The sequence below is a fragment of the Podarcis gaigeae genome, assembly GCF_964106915.1.
Source record: "Podarcis gaigeae genome assembly, chromosome: 2".
Taxonomy (NCBI): Eukaryota; Metazoa; Chordata; class Lepidosauria; order Squamata; family Lacertidae; genus Podarcis; species Podarcis gaigeae.
Genome location: NC_139679.1, coordinates 43394031 through 43414922, shown reverse-complemented (window position 1 = coordinate 43414922; position 20892 = coordinate 43394031). Strand labels below are relative to the sequence as shown.

Below are 20892 nucleotides of genomic sequence, written 5' to 3'. Positions count from 1 at the left end.
CAGAGCGCGTCGCTCAAGGCAGGCCGCCCGGCGGAGTACCAAGCTAACGATCAGCAGCCCGACTCTCACCTGGCTGGCGCCACCGGGAAAGGTGGGCGACGGACTGCGCTCTCTTCTCGCGCCTCTCACGGTCTCCATCGCGTGTCGCCTTCGCTGCCCTTGCAAGAGAGGTAAGGGATCCTAATGGGGTTACGAGGAGGCAAAAGGCCCGTTGGACGTGGGGCAACGCAGCCCCCAGTAAAGTCACCACCATTCCAGGGGTTGCAGACGTGCTTCTTATTCCAGAGGTAGTCTTTCCTTCGAGAATGAGGCACGGCCAGTGCCGGATTTACGTATAAGCTAAACAAACTATAGTTTAGAGCCCCACTCTCTGGAGGGAGGGAATTAAAGGGGAGGGGAACTGGATGTACATTTCCAAAATATAAGATAAAAAAACAAAATAACACCTACATACAGCAACAGTGTTTTGTGTCCGTTCTTAAGCTGAAACTGTTCTTAAACTGAGGTACCACTTTAGCTAATGGGGCCTCCCGCTGCCACCGCACAATTTCAGTTCTCATCCTGAGGTAAAGTTCTTAACCCGAGGTACTACTTTTGGGTTAGCAGGTGTTTGTAACCCGAGGTACCTGTATTTGTTCTGTGCAAATGACTTTAGATACCTATTAGGTCCATAAATTACCATATAGCATATATTCAACACAAAAAACAGCCCAGTTGCACCTTAAAGGTAAAGGACCCCTGACAGTTAAGTCTGAAGAAGTGTGCATGCACACAAAAGCTTATATCCTGAGCTAACTTACTGGTAGTTGGCCTCTAAGGTGCTACTGGACATTAAATATATATATATATATATATATATATGCTGACAATATATATATATATATATATATATATATATATATATATATATATATATTGTCAGCATCAGACCAACACAGGTACTACCTGAAACAAAAAACAGCAACAATTTGTTGTTGACAAAGGACAGCTGGACATATAAAGGGCCCCATTACCTTCAGTAGCTTAGGGCCTCATCAAACCTAAATCCAGCCCAGGCCCACACATTTGCAAATGAGGCTTACCTTTTCACCCCTTTGTGTTGCCTAAATGGCTTGTCCCCAGGCATTCACCTCACAAGGAAATTACCTGTTAATTAACTTTTATACTTGTTGATTCTCCAGGGTTAGCCATGGCTGGCACCCACTTAGCACACAGGGTCTGCCTTCATTAAGCTTTTCACATGTTAATGTCAGGAGCTTTAAAGTGTGTCTGCAGAACCTAATACACATTTTAAGACACAAGGGCCTGACATGCCATTTTCACATCCCAGTTCTTATTATATTCCAACATATATTAAACCCGGGCATTTAGCACCTACAGACCTATAACAGTATGCTTCACATGTTGCTGTGCTTAAGACAATGTGCTGAGGAATAAACCTTCAAGTGCTCAGACCGCAGATTTTTCATAAGGCATATATAATCAAAGGACATTACTGGTTTCAATAACACACTGGCATACACACAGTACTACCATATACAGTACAATTTCTGTTCTGGTGTTTCATTTGTGATTCACTGTGCTTAGGAAACGATTTCCTCCCTTTCTTCTTCATCAAGCACTTTCACAATTAGGAACATGAAGTGACATGGAGGTGTGATGTGTTGGCTTGGCAAGTGTGTTTTGCTTATGCTTGGCAATAATTTTATTTTTGAATACTGCTTTTCAAACATGAGACGGAGAAACAGCGGATCCTGCCGACTCCAGGAATTCGTATTGCTGGTTTTCAAACAAATCACTTATCAATCACAGCTTTGACTTCACTCATTGGCTAAAAATACTGACTGGCAGGAGTAGCCAGGTTGGCTCATTTGACAGAAACTGGGTACCTGCCTATTTTGCTTCATAACTTACTTTCTAGGAGGGCTAAAGGCTGGATTTGTTTTGGTTTTTAATTTGAAAAGACAAGAGAAGAAAAGCTCTGAGTAGCTTTGTCTAGGGGTACCAATTAAGATATTCAGTCTTGAGCTGGTGGCGAGCAATGAGGTCAACAACTTTGCTGATGACAGCAAACTGTGTAGGCTGGTAAAAACGAAAAAATGTATTGTTAGGAACTTTCGACCATCTCTTCAGACTGGATAGACATTAAAATGGTGAATGTAATTCAGTGTAATCAAGTGTAAAGTGATGTATATTAGAGCAAAAAAACAACAGCACCCTAATTTCTCATATACACTGAACTGGTGGTGAGTGAGCAGGAAATATATTTGGGGTTGTGGTGGATAGCTCAGTGAAAGTGTAAATCTTGTGTGTTGTACTTGAAATTCTGCTCTTCTCAAAGATGATACTGCAGAGCTGGAAAAGATGCAGAAAAGAGCAACCAATAAGATCAAGGGGCTAGAACAACTCCTCTATGCAGAAAGCTTACTTCACTTGGGGCTTTTCAATTTACAAAAAGGGTGGAATTAGCTACTGTGGAATTAGCTACTGTATGATGTAGCAATGGCCACCAACTTGGATGACTTTAAGAGTTAACTTCGCCTTATTCTCCATAATTTATTCTCCATAATTTTTCTATCAATGTAATAGCCTTTTTTGCCTCCAGTATCATGAGGTGGTATGCCTTTGAATACGAATTGCTAAGGAGCACAAGTGGAGAAGAGTGCTATTGTGCTAATGTCCTGCTTGTGGACTTCCCAGAGGCATCTCATTGGTCACTGTGAGAACAGGTGGGCCTTTGGTCTGGTCCAGCATCTTATGTTCCTATAGTAGATTGCAATAGGCAGATGATATTGCCCTTGCAGTAGCAGCTCTGAAACAACAGGTGTTATTGATGGTGTCACGTGGCTTCTGGTTGTTCACCTGGAAGATGGTGGGGGCAGCCAAGGGGGTAACAGAGGGCAGTTGTTCTTAAGAGAACTGTGCCCAGTAAAGGAAAAAGAGAGCAAAAAATATAATAATACACCATCAGAAATGTTTTCAGTTCAAATCAAACTGTACAATAAAAAATAAAAAGCAAAACCATATTAAACCAAAATAAGTTGAAAACAGAACAGCACAGCAATGAGAAAAATACTCCCAGTTTACTTAAAAACCAACTATCAGCCAATAATAATAATAATAATAAGTTTATTATTTGCCACCACCCATCTCACTGGGTTGCCCCAGCCATTCTGGGCAGCTGTTCAGTATAAGCATCTTCCTGACTTCACAGACAAAACTGGTAGGAGATGACCTTTTAATCAAGTCATGAACAAATTATAAACGAAAGTCATTACCTCAACAGAGTCTTGGGAGACCAGGAAAATATTTAACTAGGAAAAACCACTCCAGCACTTTTTAGAGCTTTTAAAAAGTGTTTTATTTTTAAATAGCGTCCTTTCCCCAATAAAGCAGCTTTTCAATTCACATTTTTCTTACTGCTATGTGGCAAATACATCTGATGTCTTTGGCTTTTTTGCAATATAACTGATCACTAGAATATCCTTTACAAAAATGTAGATTTACCAGAAAAATAAGCATATAAACCACAGTTTAATCCCTAAACAACATAGCAAAACTTTTATCAAATATTTTATACATGGATGGGAGAAAATCTCGTGTATATTGCATTTACACACTGGTAGCTCAAAGCAGTGCTTCAAAATCACTTAGGAAACAGTACAAAACCATTTTCAGATGCTCTACTGCAACATCACAAATAATTGTTTGTAGCTTTTACAATGTATACAATACATTGTGGTTTAAAAAACGGCCTGCATCTACAGACTGACACTGATTTCTATTTAACTGCGAATAAAATGTAGTGATTAAACAATATTTGAGCAATTAAAACAACTCACTTCTGAGATTTAGTGTCATCAAAAGCTGAGTAGTGTGATAAATTATTCCCTTTATAAAACACACAAAGTCTTCATGCACATCAAAAAATTGATATATAAAAAACCCAACAGCAAAGTTTCACATCCCTTTGTTTGCACAGAGTGCATCACACATCTGGAAGCAGCATTATTTAAAACAAATGACTCTAAATTAGCAATTTTTTTGTTCTGTTTCTGTAATGCAATACATACAACAGACCTGACTATGAGTCCTTGTGTTAAAGGCTCTGGCCCAAACCTTTCCAAACAGAGGCTTAGGAGATTTTACAGCTATTTCTCGTGCAGTGTTTTGGAGGGCTCTGGAGTGGACGGATAATTTTGGCTTTCTTCAGACTATTTCTTTTGTTGTTGTTGCTGGCAGTGAGAGAGTAGGAACGTCCGTGCATCATCCGAGCATTAAGTCCATTGGCCATAGAGAACGATTTGAGATGGCTTCTTAAGGCAACAGGGAGTGGAAGTTTGTCCACAAGGTGCACTGGGGTGCATGAAACTATGGCGCGGCAACAAAGATCTTGCAAACTCAGGACTTAAAACAAGAAGCAAAAACATGAAGATTAGTCATAACATGATTCTAAATAACCACAAGGTGACACAAGTGCACAACTTTGACTTCACTGTATTTTTCAGAGCTCTCGGGTTCTGTTTCTTTTCACTGCTTCTGAAGTTCCTTCCTAATTCTACCTTGAATCCCCATAACTATGGCTTGCCTCTATGAATAAAGGTGATGTTGCAACGATTTAACAAGGAGAAAACGGGGAAGAAGAAAATAATAATAAAAAAATTGTAACAACACATAACCCTCCCCCTGAAAAGAAAAACAGCCAAATACATACATGCATACATACATACATACATACATACATACATAAATACATACTACAACCTCCAGCTCTAGATGGCAGCATAATTCCTGGGGCCCACTGAAGTAAATTTTAGGTAAACAGCACTTCAGTGCTTGAATATCCACTTTAGTCACCTCCTTTTCTCTAACAACCCATGTATAGGTTGCAGGTACTTATTCAAATTATTTAGGGGTAGAATTTCTCCTTCCTTCCACCTTAGAGAAGGAGAGATATCAATTTATAAGCCTTTCCAACATATCCATCACACCTGAGGTAATATGAAGCACCGGTTTCCTTTGTGCATCTGATGAAGTGAAAGATTTTGCTGTGATAAATTTGTTCAAGACTGTTGTTTTTGCTGCAAGAGACTAGCATGACTCACTCTCTGGAAATTGTAAATGTTAACCATGTCCGGTTACAGCATTACAGATGTAATGCTGAGCATGGTCAAAGCAGACAAGGGAAGTGAGTGGGGAGGAAGGGTGCTTCCAAGTTTGGCACTCAGTTGTCATACTGTTTACAGCAGGGTGGCTAATCTACAACCTGCATACTGCTCCCCACCATTAGTTTTTTAACATAGTTCCCCAGCACGGCCAATGTATATTAATGCTGCATGTGCGCACGCACACACAGAGCACTCTCTCATACACACATATACACCACACTCACCACATCTGCAACCACACAGCATTCTCTCACGCAAACACATACACAACACTCTCTCACTCTCTCTTTGAGTGGGGCAAAAGTCTTCCTATTCCTTTTCAATTCTCTCTGCCTGTTCTTTAAAGATTAGCTCCTCATCTTGTGCTCAGCATCACAACACTGATATGAGGAGATAAAAGCTTCATGGGGCTAGTGGACCACTTCCTGTGGCTTGCTGGCCCAGAGCTGGCTCATGAGTTAGATAAAGCAAATGATTTTGTGTAACTTACCTTTGTTTGGCCTCCACAGCCGGTCCATTCCATGTCTCATTAACACAATCCTTGCAAGTTCCGTAAAGGACTCTGTGATGTTGAAATTACAGAGTGGGCTTACTTCAAAGAATGTCATGCCTAATCTTTCAGCATAGGCCTGGGCCTGCTCAGTGGATACTTGTCGTTTGAAGGCCAGATGCAGGCGGTTGCCAACAAGGATTTTGGGTACACCAGGAGCATGCTAAGTAAAGATAGACAGCAAAATGTTAGCTTAGAAGTCTCTCACCCTCTTCTTCAACAAAATACTGATCATTAACAACAACAACAGTAACAACAACTCTTTAATTCCCTTTGTCCATAGTGCTGTGCTATAGGTGGATTCCATCAAGAAAACCCAATGCAAGAAAATATAATAACCAAACAGAATCAGCAGGTGGTAAAAAAATGTATTGCTTTGCCAAATATAAGTTGCAGAATTTGTATTTTTTTAAAACAACAACAACAACCCTTCAACATAGAATTATGGGTATGTAAAAGTTTCAAGAATAAACTTTCTGGTCGATCATATCAAATGTGTCTGATAGAGTTACCACAACCAACTGAAGATGAAAATCATTCACCAAGGCAACTACAGCAGTCCCAGTTTGAAAACCAAGCCAGAAGTCAAACTGCTATTGATCAAGGTAGAATGAGCACCAGGAATGCTTGGAATCATCTGACAGGCCACCTGCTGCATGTTATAAGAAGAAGATCAGGAACTGGACAAGAGTTGGTGTCATCCAAGTCCAAATATAGTGTTTGAGAAAGGGAATGACTTTAAGGCAAACAGGATATAAGCAATTTTATCTGCAAAATGTCTCACATGTCACAGCAAGATGTCAATTACTTCCCTCGATAGTCAAGACATGCAGTTAGGTATCCATTTGCCACCCACAGCAACTCTAAGGTGACATAGTTTTGATGGCAGGAAAGAAAGCTCCCTGTTACTGCAAACTCTTTCAAATGGGTTTTAGGCTACCTTCAAGTGGATTTGTCATGAGTTTTCAGCCACCCACATTCTAGCCATCTCATTCAGTCATCATGTAGTTCAATCATTTTCTTAGGCATTATATGAAACATTCAGAGATGTGTCTTACCTCATCTATTTCCTTTATCCATCGATCAATGCCATCAAATGACCAGCGATTTGTAATATCATATACCAATATCACGCCCTGAGGGAATAAAGAAGATTAGATCAGCCTGACACATAGATAAGGTACACAGTACATCACACAATTTTGTGTAACCGTTCCTTTATTTAACCAGGAAAAAGAGGAGCAGACTGAGGACTTAACAAATCTGAACATTTCTCTAAAATAATTTATTTCTGGTGACTCAAAGGATGCTCCCTTTATTCAGCAGCAACAAATTGTATAACAATTTTTGAAAGCAAGTAGTACAATAAGTAAGTATAGTTCCCCCACCTCTTATTGTAGCTCTTTTCTTTTTAGTTAATTCTTTACAGTGACATATTTTAGAGATGGCAGAATTGTGATTACCTGGGCCCCTCTGGAATAGGAACGAAATATGGTGCAGAATCTGCCTTGCCCAGATGTGTCCCTGTGGAAGGTAAAATACAGTTAAAAATACATAGACCTTTCCATTCTGAATAACAGTGTTCTTGTTGAATTCTTATCTGGTCTTTCTGTTTTGCTCTCTTTATTAGTATTCTACCCTTTGCCTTAGGAGGGAAACACAGTCCAGGTTAGGTATGTTAGGTATGTGAGGCTGAAAGACAGAGACTGGTCCAAGATCACCCAGTGAGCGTCATGGATAAGTGGGAATTTGAACCCTGGTCTTCCAGGTCCGAGTCCAGTACTCTAACCACTAAACCACATGGACATCATGCATTTCAGCAGGATCATCCACTGAATCTACATGGGTGATTATGTACTCCTATAATATATTCACCAATCATTTTTTATTACTTAGGTTCCTTGCATATATACAGAGAAACCCATTAATTTCACAGTTGCTCCCTTGTCCTCAACTATAGCTCTTTAGTAAAAAAGGCTGGTGGGTAGTATGACCCGTTCTTAACTGTTATAAGAATTAAATATTTGTAGTCAACTTTACAGTAAATATGACATCGCATCCAAGCAGTATTACGTCCACTATGAACTGTTTTCAAAGCACAATGGCACAATCCAAACAGAGAACATAATGCAAAGTTACCAGAGCTGCAGCTTTATTCGACGGCCATCCAGGAGTATTGTTGTCGTCTTGTAATCAATACCTGGGGATGGGAGGAGGTAAGGCAGAATTTTAAAATACTAAAAGCATGCCTATTTTTTTCACTCTAGAAAGCGATCAAGCGAGAAATGCCTATGTTAAATCACTTTAATAGTACCAACCCATTTTTGTTTTTTTAAAAAGGCCAATATATAGGGAAGGGCCAGTGGAAAAGCACCCACTTTGCATGCAGAAGCTGCTAGGGACAGCCATGCCGCCACCGCCACCCCATTTTTAAAATGGGCACCAGATTTTTAGGGTAATGGGTGGTGGGTAGTATAGCATGTGTACTTTATTATTACTAAGATTATCTACGAGGGCTTTAGTCAGACTGCTTTTGCAGTGTTCGTTGTAAAGGCTTCAAACTATATGTGAAAAAACCTTTCAGAGGAGACAGAGAGAAATATTACATGTTATGCACTGCACTTGATTATTTCTAGGGCTTATTAGAATTGTCCAAAATGTTGCATACTTCAGCTGCCTATTGGCTTGTGCCAATGACATCTCTGGATTAAGCAGTCGTCTCCCACTTCCAATCATTAAAGCAGTTTTGCAATTGTAGATGAGGAATGCATATGTAGTTCTTTTAATAACAACAAAACAGAACCAAGCTACCCACCACTACCCTAGCTACACAATATGCTGCTGTTTCAGTATCGCCTTATTTCTTCTTATTATTTCTTCTTGGGTTTTTTAATCTTTATTTTAGGAAACAACTTTTCTTTTTCTTCCCTGTAGCAATTTTTTCTCTCTCTCTCCCCTGATTCTGAACAAGATGACTACTCATTTTTCTTCTGTCTGTATGCTTATTTAGCGACTGAGTCAGAATTTCAGACATAGGGCTTCTATAGCAGTAGAGTGGCCCTTTTTTCCTTCCTGTAAAGGTCAGGGGACAGAGAGGGATTATTAAGGGCTCATCTGAGACACTTAAGTAAACTCTTGGGGCGGGCTGGGGTAATAATTGCATATTTAAAACCCAGAGATTTTGATACACAGTCACTCAAAATGTAACCTTTTAATTTATCTGCTTGTTAAAATGTTTATAATTTATAGTACTTTGACTATCACATTTTTAAAACTACCTGTCCAGTGCTGAAGGACAAAATCTGGTATCATGAATTCATGAAGACCCCAGAGACTACATAAAAGTATCTTCAGATTTGTATATTTTTTGCCACTGTAAATCATTAAAATCCATAAAATACAAAAGCCAAGCCTTCCATTTTTCTTCTTACATTGTAATAGCTTATATAATTTTCTTTCCATATCACATTCTGATATTTATGCGTGATAAATGGCTTTGTACTTGGTTTCTCCTATTCTCACATTGTATAAATGTATCTCTCTTCAAACAGGCACAAATCCTCTGCAAAAAGTATCTAAGGTCCTGGGTAGATACTCTTTAAAAAAAGAGAAAATGTTGTTTGCTCATTTACATTTAACCTTGCTCCAAACAGGCTGCATTTAATTAAGTCTCTTAGTATGGATTAACAGTGCCTACACAAGCGGCTAATCTGCATTAATTTATCTACATTAAATTAACACATTGCATAAAACTACCATGTTTTCTGTTGGACACGGAGAGCTACAGGGCTTGGGTAGGAAGGAAGATGATAGTGGCTGTCTTCAAGGCAGACAATAGTTCCATATTCACATTTTTTTCATTTTGGCAGGAGTAGCATTTAGGGAGGAAACTAAAGAGCACTGCAGCAGCTTTTTCCAATACTAAGTAATCATTGTAGCCCTCCCCTACTTGAAATTTTGGCATTGTTTCAGCCTCTGTTTAAGAAGGTAATCAAGTAATATCTGATTTTATTTCAATATCCATGGTAACAGATCCTCCATCCCTTGTTTTATAACAATCTAATAGTTTTACAGGTATCAGGCAAACATGCAGGTTATTAACTGAAACTATTTGGCTTACACTTAAGCATCAAAAACCAACTGTGTGGAAACATATCAGTTAATATCATTAAAAGTCAAGAAATTAAATGTGATTGTTTTGGCAAGTTTATTTTACTCTTCCAAGTGTCCAACCACAATCTGATTATTTTGAGGAACCATGGAGGGCAGTTCTTAATTCTGATAACCTGTTTAGTATGGATTAACAGTGCCTACACAAGCGGCTAATCTGCATTAATTTATCTACATTAAATTATGTAAATTAAGTTATGTATGTCTATCAGATTTAAAGTGTATAATTACACAAACATTAAGCTTGTAGCATGCAAAGTTAAAAAAGAACAACATTTATTTCTGGTATCATACTCCGAATTAGTAGGGTTTAGCAGCCTAGTCCTTTGAGCTGTCAGTCACATCTCACGGTACTAGTTGCATGAAGGAATGGAATGAAGAAAGGAAGATGAAAAGGTGGCATCGAGGAATCAGTCCCTGGGACATTTTTTTAAAAAGAAACATGCAAAAGGCCTTGCTAAGACTGAGGGAAGATGGGGATTGTTGTGATAATATGTTTGCCACCTCTCCTTGCTTGGCCTGTTCTTTGCAACTGACCAGAGAATTCTGCATAGTGCCAGATCCTTCCTCTCTGCTCACTTGGCCCACGCCCTCAGCCTCCCTGTTCCAGCATAAATATTTATATTTGCAAAAGGGGTGGGACCTCAGTTTCACATGAGTTCTGTGCAAATCAAAAAGTTATAGGATCTCTACTAAAGCAATAGGACACAAGTTGGTTTCAGTATTAAAATATGTGCATACAACCTGATTATGTTGGCCCAGCTTAAATATATTTCGAGGGCTGGGCTGTCCTGTAGCAGTTAAGGGAATTCAACATGTGAAGGGAGAGCAGCTAGACAACAGCATTCTGAACTAGCAAGGAATGACATTATCCAGCTTGACCAAAGTACTACATAGTTGTTCTGCATGCCCTATTAGAACATCGTTAAATTTCAGCTTCTCTGCAAGATAGTATTGTTTAATCATTCACATGCACTATGAAATGCTGTGGGTTTTGCCTTTTATGATGCGATTTCAAACAGTTTAGACTATGATCAGAAGTACACCAATACCATTGTCTTAAAAGTTTTAGTTCCCTGGAAAGAACTCTAAATGATTTCAGTAAATCTAAGTACCAAATAAGTAACTTAATAAAATGGAAGGAGTGGGAGGTATATTACAGTCAGAAGAAGAGAGAGGTAATGAGGAATGAATAACAGAAATGTTATTTATGTTGGTTGTTCTTCATCACCTCCTTTTTCTTCCTGTTCTATTATTCCTCTTACTCCTTCAATTTTATTGTATCTCTTTAGGCGGTATACACACTATACTTTTATAGTGAATTTTAAGCACATTCTTTTCCTCTAAGTATTCTGAGTTCTGAAGTTTATTACTGGTTGCTGTAAATTATAACTCTTTGGAGGTTAAACTACAGTACCCAGAATGCTTTGAGGGAGGGGAATGTGCTTTAAAGGTATAGTGTGGACACTGTCTTATTCTTCATTTTCGAACATTTGATGCTATTTCTATTTTTTCTTCACTTCAATGTACTGCTTATCTTCTTGATCCAATTCCCTCTCCCATTTTAGTAAATATTGATTTGTTTTTCTCTTACCTATACCTTTCTTCAAGCATTGTTTCTTCTTGCTTTGAATATGCTAGTTTCCAACAGTCATAAAAATGTCCACATATATTCCCCTCCCCCCAGCTTTGGGAAGCTAGCATTTTTAAAGCAAGATAAGACAATGCCTGACGAAAACAAAAGAGGTACATTGTGTGTGGTGGTGTGGGCCCAATATTTACTAAAATTGATTTAGATCAGGCGGGACTTAACTGCTCCTCTTAATCTTATCTAAATGTGACAGTTTTCTTTCATCTAATTTTTTATGGTCCTTTTCAGCTGGTTTTTGACTCAAACATTCTAGTGAAATTGCTTTGTGGAAAATCTAAAGTGGTATTATATGCTGAAATACACCAGCATTCTCTGTATGTACTTTCATCAGCTTTGGGTACAGGTGATCATTATCTGCTTCTTTTACAGTTCTTTGGTACTGGACAGTACCATCCACTCCTGCTTTCACTCCTGTGTCATAAAAGCTTCGTTTAAGTCTTCCTCAATTATTATTCTAAGCCCTCCTCTCTTCACTCTTTATATGCTTTCTCTTAGCAATCCAATTTATTCTTGTGGCTTGCAATATGCCACTGTTATACGAATGATTTCAAGCTCTATTGTTTGGTCCTCCCCTTTACCAATACTTTATTTCAAATTGTCTGTATCTGCCTGGATGTCACTGTGCAAAAGATACTTTGCCTTCTCTTTCAAAGTTCCAATTGGCACCAACCTTCAGTCTTTTCTACAGTTAAAGGGTTTTGGTGTTATCTTTGATCTCTTTCTATTTCCGTTCACATGTCTACCTAAGTTCTGCCAATTTTATTTCTATAAGATTTCTAAATTTGTTCTTAATATCAGCTAACATTCTTGTTCAGACCTACAGCCTACCTTGTATTAACTACTAAAATGTCTTGTTCAGTGATCTTCCTGTTTCTCAGTTTAAACATATTATTTATGTTTTCTGTTTTCTGCTTTCTTTCCTAATTCTTCAGTCATTTTATACCTCTCTGTATATTTCCCTTCACAGGCTTCATGAAGTTTAAACTTCTTAAAGGTTAATAAAAGAAGTTTAAACTTCACATAAAGCAATACAGGAAGGAATACTGATAGAAAAAGGGGCAAGAATATGAATAGATATGAAGGTTACATCTGTTCATGTTTTTGCCCCTTTTTCTATCTGTTGCTTTCCGTTTTTCTCTTTGGTCCCTCTGTTAATAAAGCACTGATATTTTTAATTAAATCTCTATTATATGGTTATATTTCTTATCCCCATGCTTTCTTTCTTATGTCTAGGACTATTTTCCCTTTACTTTTTTGACCTGCCCCTTTGTCTCATGAAGAAACAGTTTTTTAAAACTTCTGTCTTGATGTGCTATTTGGATTTTTTTGTTTGTTTCTTCCTTACTCTAAAGTTCATTATTGTAGTCTTTTAATGCTTTCCTTCTTTCAGATAGTGCAGCTCCACTTCCCTTCCCTTTTGTTTCTTCATAGCTTCTGAACCTGTAAACAGGGACTTACCGTATTTTTCGCCCCATAGGACGCACTGGCCCATAGGACGCACCTGGTTTTTTTGGGGGGAAATAAAGAAAAAAAAATTATTCCCCCCCCCAGGCGCTTGTGGGGCCGGCAGCGGGGAGAAGTGCTCTTCACCCCGCCGCCAGCCTTCAGACCAGGACCAGGGACAGCGGGAAGGTGCGCTGCGCCTCCCCGCTGTCCCCCAAGCTTGTGGGACTGGCGGCGGGGAGAAGCACGCGTCTCCCCGCCGTCAGCCTCCAAGCCACATCGGGAGACAGCGGGATGGCGGTGTTCCACCTCCCCGTTGTCCCCCGAGCTTGTGGGGCTGGCGCTGGGGCTCTCCAGGCTTCAGCGAAAGCCTGCATTCGCCCCATAGGACGCACACACATTTCCCCTTCATTTTTGGAGGGGAAAAGTACGTCCTATAGGGCGAAAAATACGGTATTTCTGTACAATGGCCTAGGAGCATATGTTAATATTTTCATAACTAAAAAATTACAAAGTAAGTTTACTTCTGATAACTATGACTCTAAGTGCCATCAGAAAGGGGAGGAAAAACTGGACTTTTCAACAGTTGTTTTGAATAGACTCAAAACTTTTAATTTCAAAAAGAAGAGAGTTACTGAGGTATAAAATTACCACAGACCAACCACAGAGGCTTTCAGTAATATAAGTGCCATTCTCTGAAATATGTTAACAGACATGCTTTGAGGATGGAGCTTTCTTCAAATATTGTGCACAGATTTTACAATCTAAATTCTGTTGTTTTATTCTCTTCCTCCCCTGAGCTCATAAGCTATTAGTCATTATCTCGTTTTAAGCATGATTCATTGCACCTATTCCAAAATTCTGCCACATTTGGCAATTATGCCTAGCATGAGACAATTTGCATCTGTAATAGATTGCAACACCCAACGCAGCACAACAAATGAAGAGCAAGTAGGTGTTTGCTTCGTGCTGTAACTAGCAAAATCATTTTTAAAATTAAGAATAGCATGCCCATGCCTGTGCTCAGCTGCCAGAAAGAAGCTCACTTTTACTGTGACAGTAAATCACTAGTTATCAGGCTCTATACCCCTTCTATGAGGGGAACATGTGTTTCCAGAAATCATCTCCCTTTGCAGCCGCTGGCAGTCAATTTGGACAGTACTGAAACAGATGGACTCTGTATAAGGCAGCTCCCTCCGTTACTATGTTACTATGCCCAGTGCTTTCTCTTAAAATCTTAGAATCCTTGTGGGAATTCATAATGGCTACCAGGCAAAGACAGCAGTTACCCTGCTTTGACCCAGCCAGGATTACTGCCTTGGATAATTTCTATCGTATAAAAATTTTATATACCATGATAGCTGTGATTCTGGCATTGCAGGGGATTGGACTAGATGACCCATGGGATCCCTTCCAACTCCACAATTCTCTGATTCTATGATCATCATAAAGTAGCTTTTAAGGTGTAGGATAGAATCCTTCTTTCTGCACAGTGTGGTAAAGGATACCTGTCTAAGCTGACAGGTTGTGTGATCATGTCCTATTGCAGGCCTTTCACAGCCTGAAGATCACATTCCCTCATGGGTCCCCTGTGGGGGCTGCACCCCATTGGTGGGTGGAGCCAGGTGTAAAAGTAGGCACAGCAATGGATGTGGATTTCTCCAGTAGTTTACATTCCGTCCATGCAAATGTCAGTTGGTGCAAAACGGAGCAGCCTAGATTGCATCTAGGGTTTCCCTTTAAGAACTCTGCATTCTTTCCCAGTTTGTTTCTTAGCACAATTTGAAGTAGTAGTAACTGCCTATAAAGCTCCCAGCACTAGGATGCCTGCCTGATTCATGACCTATCTATTTGCATTTCAGTGTGACTACAAAACCTTGTTTATTTTGCCATGTCTTTCAGTTTGGTTTTGTCTCTCCACCCTTCCCCACATATTTTAACATATGGCTTCTAGTTTTTAGTTTAGTTCTAAGTTTAGTCTTTATTATTTTATGGATGGTATATTGTTTTAATCAATGCACAGGGTCCTTATGAAAAGCCAGAAGACAATATAATTATATTTATTAAAATATTTATAATAAATAAACCAAATAGGAGTTACTTTTGAATAGACATGTACCAGTTTGCATTGTCACTCTTCTAATTATAAAAGACCTGTGTGAACCCATTGCACACAAAAGGAGAATATGCTTTCTGTGAGGAGTGTATTTTACTTCTCAACTCTCCCATACATTACTCAACAGTTAAACCTGAAAAACCTGCCAATGCAGTCTAACATTTGATGACAATGCACTGTGTTTACTAGGCCCGATAACGGTCAAAAAATTACCACATAACTTAGGTTCAAAAAAGCAAGTCATCTACAAAGGAACTGTGGTAATTAGGGAAGAAAAGGCTTTAGCATTATGGGCCTAAGTGATGTCTGACCATTTTGTTTTGTTTCTAACCCACAGACCAAGGACATTTCTGACATGTGCCCCGACAACAGTTTAGCCTTTGCGTGATACTGCTTCACATTACAGTATTTTCCAATGCCTTTAGTGCTATAGTCTGTATAATAAATAGGAAAAATAGCTGTTGCACCTACTGTTCCCTTAAAAAAAACTAGACGTGTGTACCTAGGAAGGGATAGGCAGAGTCTTTAGATACATATTTTTTCAAAACCAATCAATTCTAATGAGGAAAACCAGGAACAGATGAAGGCGCTCAGCAGAGAGAGGAGAGGGTTTAAGTGAACTTGTGGCATGTTCCTGACTCTCCAAACCATTACAAATATGGCATCCAAACTGAGCCATTGTGAATCAGTTCGTCTCTTGAACACTCTCTACTCCCTAATACACTGTTCCGGATACAGAAATAACTAAGATGAACTTTTCTACTGGGCGGTGTATGATGTACATATTTGCTGTCCTTGTTGTACAGAAACACAGCACATTTCTTGAAGTGTTTTTTCTTCTTCAGACATCTCCACCCTGACCCTACCATTGCCCCACGCCTCAAGGCTTCTGGCACCCAATAGGAATGGGTGCATGCAGAAAATAATTACCAGCTTTGCCCCGAGTAGTTATAATTATTTTTATTTAATGGCACAGGCAGCATTTTCCCCTCAAGCATAAAGCAAATGAAAAAAGGTTTCACTTTGAAAGGAGACTGAAATTATCAGCAAAATGGTGCACACAAAGTTGGATCATCTTTTTTCCTTGAGCAGAGTCAATGACTAGTGCTTCATTTCTATGGGTTCATTTTACCATTTATCAACAGACATAAGGAAAGCTAGAACTGTTCACAACTAAAGTCTATTGCAGTTTGCAACTTGAAATGTCTACCTTTTCAGCTACCAGCAGATTTGGTACCAATTGGCAGATCAGCTTGATGGGAAGGACTCAATTTCAAATGGCAGGCTGAATCTACTCAAGAATCTCATGAACTGAAACTATTAGCTGAATATTTGCAAATAGCTACAATAAGAATATGCTGTGAAGAATGACCAAAAAGTGAGTCCCCATCTCTCCTGGGAAGAGGCAACATGGTGTTCACATACCATGATGCTGTAATTCTATGCTTATTTACAAAGAAGTTAGTCCCATTAATTACATTTGAATAATGTTTAGAACTGGACTGCATGGGTGCAATCCTGCTGCTACTGAAGTCAGTGACAAGTCTGCCATTCAATGGTGCAGCCATCGTCAAAAATGAACTCATTTTTGACGTGGAATCATTCTGAGGAAGTTTTTATTTTGCTTTGCATCAAATCAAATTAAAGAGATGCATAGGTTCAGGTTTTCAGCTGCATCTGACATGGTCTGAGCCTCTCATTTGTCAGGTTCAATGAAGGAATGAACTATAAATAAATGTTCCAGTGTTAATGCCAAAAATACTCATCCTATCCATATCAGTTCTTCAGAAACACTTGGTAGTGCTATTATAATCTTGTGCTATACTTATTCTCATCTTTTCCTTTTTTAAAAAAACATAATTCAGACCCTTATCCACCTTTACTACTTTTAGGCGGATGTCCAGATGTCTTGCACTGTTCTAAATATTTTGCATATCAGCAGGCTAAAAAGATTCATCATCTTGATTAAGATACATGTGGTGAATTGTTCACTCTCTGTTTATTAGGGTAATGCCATTCAGAACCTATGCTTAACCTCCTGTGAGAGCCAGCTCTACCATTAGGCAGAGACAGCTGCCTTAGACAGCTATGGGGTGTCATGAAAGGGCAGTAAATCGAAAGTTATTTTATTTGCTGTATTTTTACTGCTGAGAAGGGGAGAGACACTTGTGGGATTTTCTGCCTAATGTGCAAAAATTGACTGCCTTTGAATACTAGACACCTTGTCTTGGCAGTGGGTGAGTTGGAAGCATTTGCTCTTCCACCTCAGACAGAAAAATGGGCCAGCCAGCCACCACGTTTGTAGCTACAAGAAGATATATGCTACATTGGGGTAATGTACATTGTTTTCCTTGGTCTTTACCCTAGAAACAAGCTCCTGATGGAAGAAATGATCACATGACCATTTCCCTGTCATGTGTTGATAAAGTAAAGTATGTTTCTCAGTGTCCATGTGAGCTGAAACCATGTGAGCTACCAGTGGAGGTAAAGGTAGCATTCTGGATGCTGAGAAAGGAAGATGCATAGCTAGCTGTACATGCATGGGGGCAGTGTGAGAATGAATGAATAAGTGCGTTGGTGGGTGTAAGGTAGAGTTTAAAAGGGAGGTTCACAGCCGATGTGTGTGAATGGGGTATCCCCAGCCACTTTTGGCTTCAGACCTATACACTCAGAGGCAGAGCTAGCTGCTCCGGCACCCGGAGCGGCACACATGCATCCCAGGGGGGTGCAGCCCACGGTGAGCATCCCAGGGGGGCGGCAAAACGACGATGCCACCTCCCACACCAATGACACCCAGGGCGAAGCGCACCCACTGCACCCCTCTTCCTCTGACAGTGTAGCTACTGCCAGTAAGCAGGCAGCCTGAGACCACTGTTCCCTGAGGAAATGTGGTCCTCAACTTTTTTTAAAAAGTTCCCCACTTTGCTGCATATGATCATATAGTTTATACTTTTAAAACAGCAGGCAGCTACCTGCAAGAACTCCAAAAGTGATTAATTTTTCAAAAAATGAAAATCTCCACCAATACTCAGCATTCCCAATGGTCACTCTAAGCAAACTGAAAGACGCACAAGATCTGTATAGCAAACCTTTCCAGTCTCTATTTATTCTTTGTAATAAATATTCTTTGTAACTTCTCAAAGCAGTTGTACAGCACAAGATTGCTGGCCTGGCACAGAACACAAACCCCAAATACAAACTTACACCATTCCTCTTCAAGGATATATGTGCAGCAAAATGTTAATCTCCTCCACTTAGTGTGCATCCTTTATTTTGGTGTGAATGTGTCATGATTTCAAGAAAACAAAGTGGAGGCAGCAGTTCATTTTAGCACTAGGATCAAATGACTTTAAGAGGCCCAAATAAAATTGTTTGGCTGTGTCCTTGTTATGTGCTTTGGTTCTTTTTGGGTTTTGGTCTCCTCTGCCTGTAGCTCTGCTGGGTCTAGAGAACACTTAGTTTCACCAATCTAGTCTGACCATGGCCATTACATCTACATGACAACATAAACTTTACTGACTCACAAGGAAATTTTACAGTGCATTTGTGCTCACACCTTGTAATTCAGTTGACAGGAATGGGCAACCTTTTAACGTTAAGGGTGAAACCTGATTATTTGCAATAACCGAAAGGTGGATCATGGGAAGCATCATCAAAGCAGATGACGACAACACGTCAGCTAGTAGCCGATGGGCTTTCCTTCCATTGCTCAGTTTCTAAAGAAGGCGACCAGAGAGCTCAAGGCAGCTAGGAAGGCAGATGCCCTGTCATGGAAGTACTGCCCTATAACTGCCAAGGTGTGGGAGGTGTCTGTGGTGACTCAGTAATCGCGAAAGGCAGCCCTGCACAAACACTACCTTCCTCCGTGCAGTCTACAGGTGTAAGAAAGAGCTACCTGTCGCCCAATAACCGAGGCTGGCCTAGAGCTTGGCCGCAGGTACAACCCCGTTGCTGCTTACCCATATTGTACCCGTAAGGCGACTCGGTGGCTCCATCCTCCAGGCTGGCTAGTATCTCTCCTTTGCCCACGTCGCTGTCGCCCACCAGCAGGAATTTCAGCAAGAAGTCATAAGCTTTCACAGGGCTGCCCATGTGGTTCATCCTCTTTCGCCACCGCTCCCCGCTCCTCCTCCTCCTCTCCCTTCGGCCTCACAGAAGTCCCTGCGGGGAGTCAGTTCCCAGCGCCCATGAGAGGCACCTAACGACCAGCTGTGGCGGCACCGAGAGCTTCACGGACGGCGGCGGCGACGGAGAGCAGCAGCACAGGCGCAAAGGCATGTTCGAAGAAGCCGCCCCGCAGAGCGCGTCGCCGGGGGCAGCAGCCGAGATTGCGGGGGGAGCTCGCAGCAGGTTCGGGTGGGTTGCCGCCAAGAGGAGGAGGAAGAGGAGGGGGTCGCCTTACGGTGCCAGCAGTGGGAGGCGAGAGGCAGTGGGTGCCGCAAGATCCCCGCACAACCGTGACAGCGGAGGAGGACTTTTCAACGGCGCCATCCGCGGCCACGCACCCACGAGGCCGGCATGCGGGGAGCTGGGGTCGCGCAGCCGAAGACCAAGAGAACCGAAGGCGGCCGCTCCCGTCCAACCTGCCTGGCTGGGCGCGCTCAGTCGCAGCGAAAGAGAAGAAGGGGAGAGCCCGTCACGACCGACGAGGAGCGGGTGCGCCGAACAGCCACAGAGGGAATTGGATCTGTGCTTGCCGAGGAAGGCAACGGGGGACCCTCTCGGCTGCCGTCGCCGCAACTCGTCGCCGCTGCTCGAACCCCTCGAGAGGCGCCGTTGCCGCCGCTGCCTCCCCACCGACCGACCTCGCTCCCAGCGCAACACCCTGTGACAGCCTCTCCAACCAACACCTACCCTCCTGTGCCCATGGGGGCGCGGCTCCCGAGGCCACGCCCTCCGCCGCTGCCATTGGAAGAAAAGGGTCCCGCCCCCACACTCCTTTTTCCCCATTGGTACGGCTGGGCTTCCGAACGCCCACCTCTCCGAAGGCATTGGCGGGCGCGCACCCGCCCCCTCAAGCACCAACAATTCAGTTGCTGGGGTATTTCTTCCGCGGTATTGGCTGGCGCTCACGCCCGTCACTGTGGCGCTGGGCGGTGGGCTCTGCGCGGCTGTGTTTACACATCGGAGAATGAGGCATGTGCTGCTGTGCAGTTACGCGTGAGCGCGCTTTAGCGCTCTCCGTTTGGAGTCCAGCCTCCAGCCCACGATTGTCGAACTGGGGCTTACAAAACAGAGAAAATTGTGGCCTCTGGATAAGGGTGACGACTGATGGAACTGCAGCGTACAGAACGAAATGTCAGAGCAGGGTTCAGAGGCAGTAGGATATATGATTCTGCTAACAAACTATTCTAGAATGGCATTCATAAGGACAAATGTAGAATCAGATCAACCATGACTTAAATTCTGCCTCCAACAATGGCAAACCATATGCCCTTCACCGGGCAGGATTGTTGGGTGGATTTACACCTCACAAGTTTAAAGTTTAAAGGAAGCAGTTGTTATTTATTGGTACCCTGTTATTGTGCACATGCTGTACAGTACATACATGGATAACACAGGTAGCAACCTGCTTCCAAGGTGCTTAAATCTAAAATAGAAAGTATGGAAACTGAGGACTGAGAGAGAGAAATGTGTGGGCAAAAGTTGCATGTACTTAAAACAGGGTTGCAGTTGGGAATGTATATTAAAAGGATAAATCAAAGGCCACATGGAAGATAAGATCTAAGAAAGATTAGAAGGAATGGACAACTGGCATATGTATTCACCCTATGTTGTGGGGGCAGCAAGGAAG

At 41.3% G+C, this 20892-nt stretch overlaps 2 protein-coding genes and 1 long non-coding RNA gene across 3 annotated transcripts in view; 1 reads left to right on the top strand and 2 right to left on the bottom strand.

Moving 5' to 3' along the window:
* Window positions 1–6: 6 nt before the first annotated feature.
* The window catches only part of LOC310838474 (ketosamine-3-kinase-like), a 32359-nt gene continuing 11473 nt past the window's right edge, over window positions 7–20892 (top strand). The window contains exon 1 of the mRNA XM_083725937.1: window positions 7–170. The gene's annotated coding sequence lies outside the window, so the exon portion shown is untranslated. The remainder of the gene's footprint in view (window positions 171–20892) is intronic.
* On the bottom strand, window positions 3337–19305 carry RAB40B (RAB40B, member RAS oncogene family). Its single transcript, XM_083725945.1, has 6 exons — window positions 19058–19305; window positions 7858–7918; window positions 7182–7242; window positions 6777–6854; window positions 5659–5881; window positions 3337–4407 (listed from the first exon to the last, which is right to left on the bottom strand). Exons 1-6 carry the CDS (start codon window positions 19197–19199, stop codon window positions 4136–4138), a joined length of 837 nt encoding a protein of 278 aa, XP_083582071.1. The 5' UTR covers window positions 19200–19305; the 3' UTR covers window positions 3337–4135.
* On the bottom strand, window positions 11761–19045 carry LOC310838526. The gene is made up of 2 exons (XR_014561019.1): window positions 13435–19045; window positions 11761–12992 (listed from the first exon to the last, which is right to left on the bottom strand). It is a non-coding gene; the product is annotated as an uncharacterized lncRNA (long non-coding RNA).

Bases quoted from the DNA above. Each gene is read 5' to 3' on its own strand.
- RAB40B (XM_083725945.1), bottom strand. From the start codon at position 19,199: ATGAACCACATGGGCAGCCCTGTGAAAGCTTATGACTTCTTGCTGAAA. The intron at 7,243-7,857 runs GTAACTTTGCAT...TACCTTCCACAG, and splicing joins CGAATAAAGCTGCAGCTCTG to GGACACATCTGGGCAAGGCA. The intron at 4,408-5,658 runs GTAAGTTACACA...TCTTGTTTTAAG, and splicing joins GCTGTGGAGGCCAAACAAAG to TCCTGAGTTTGCAAGATCTT.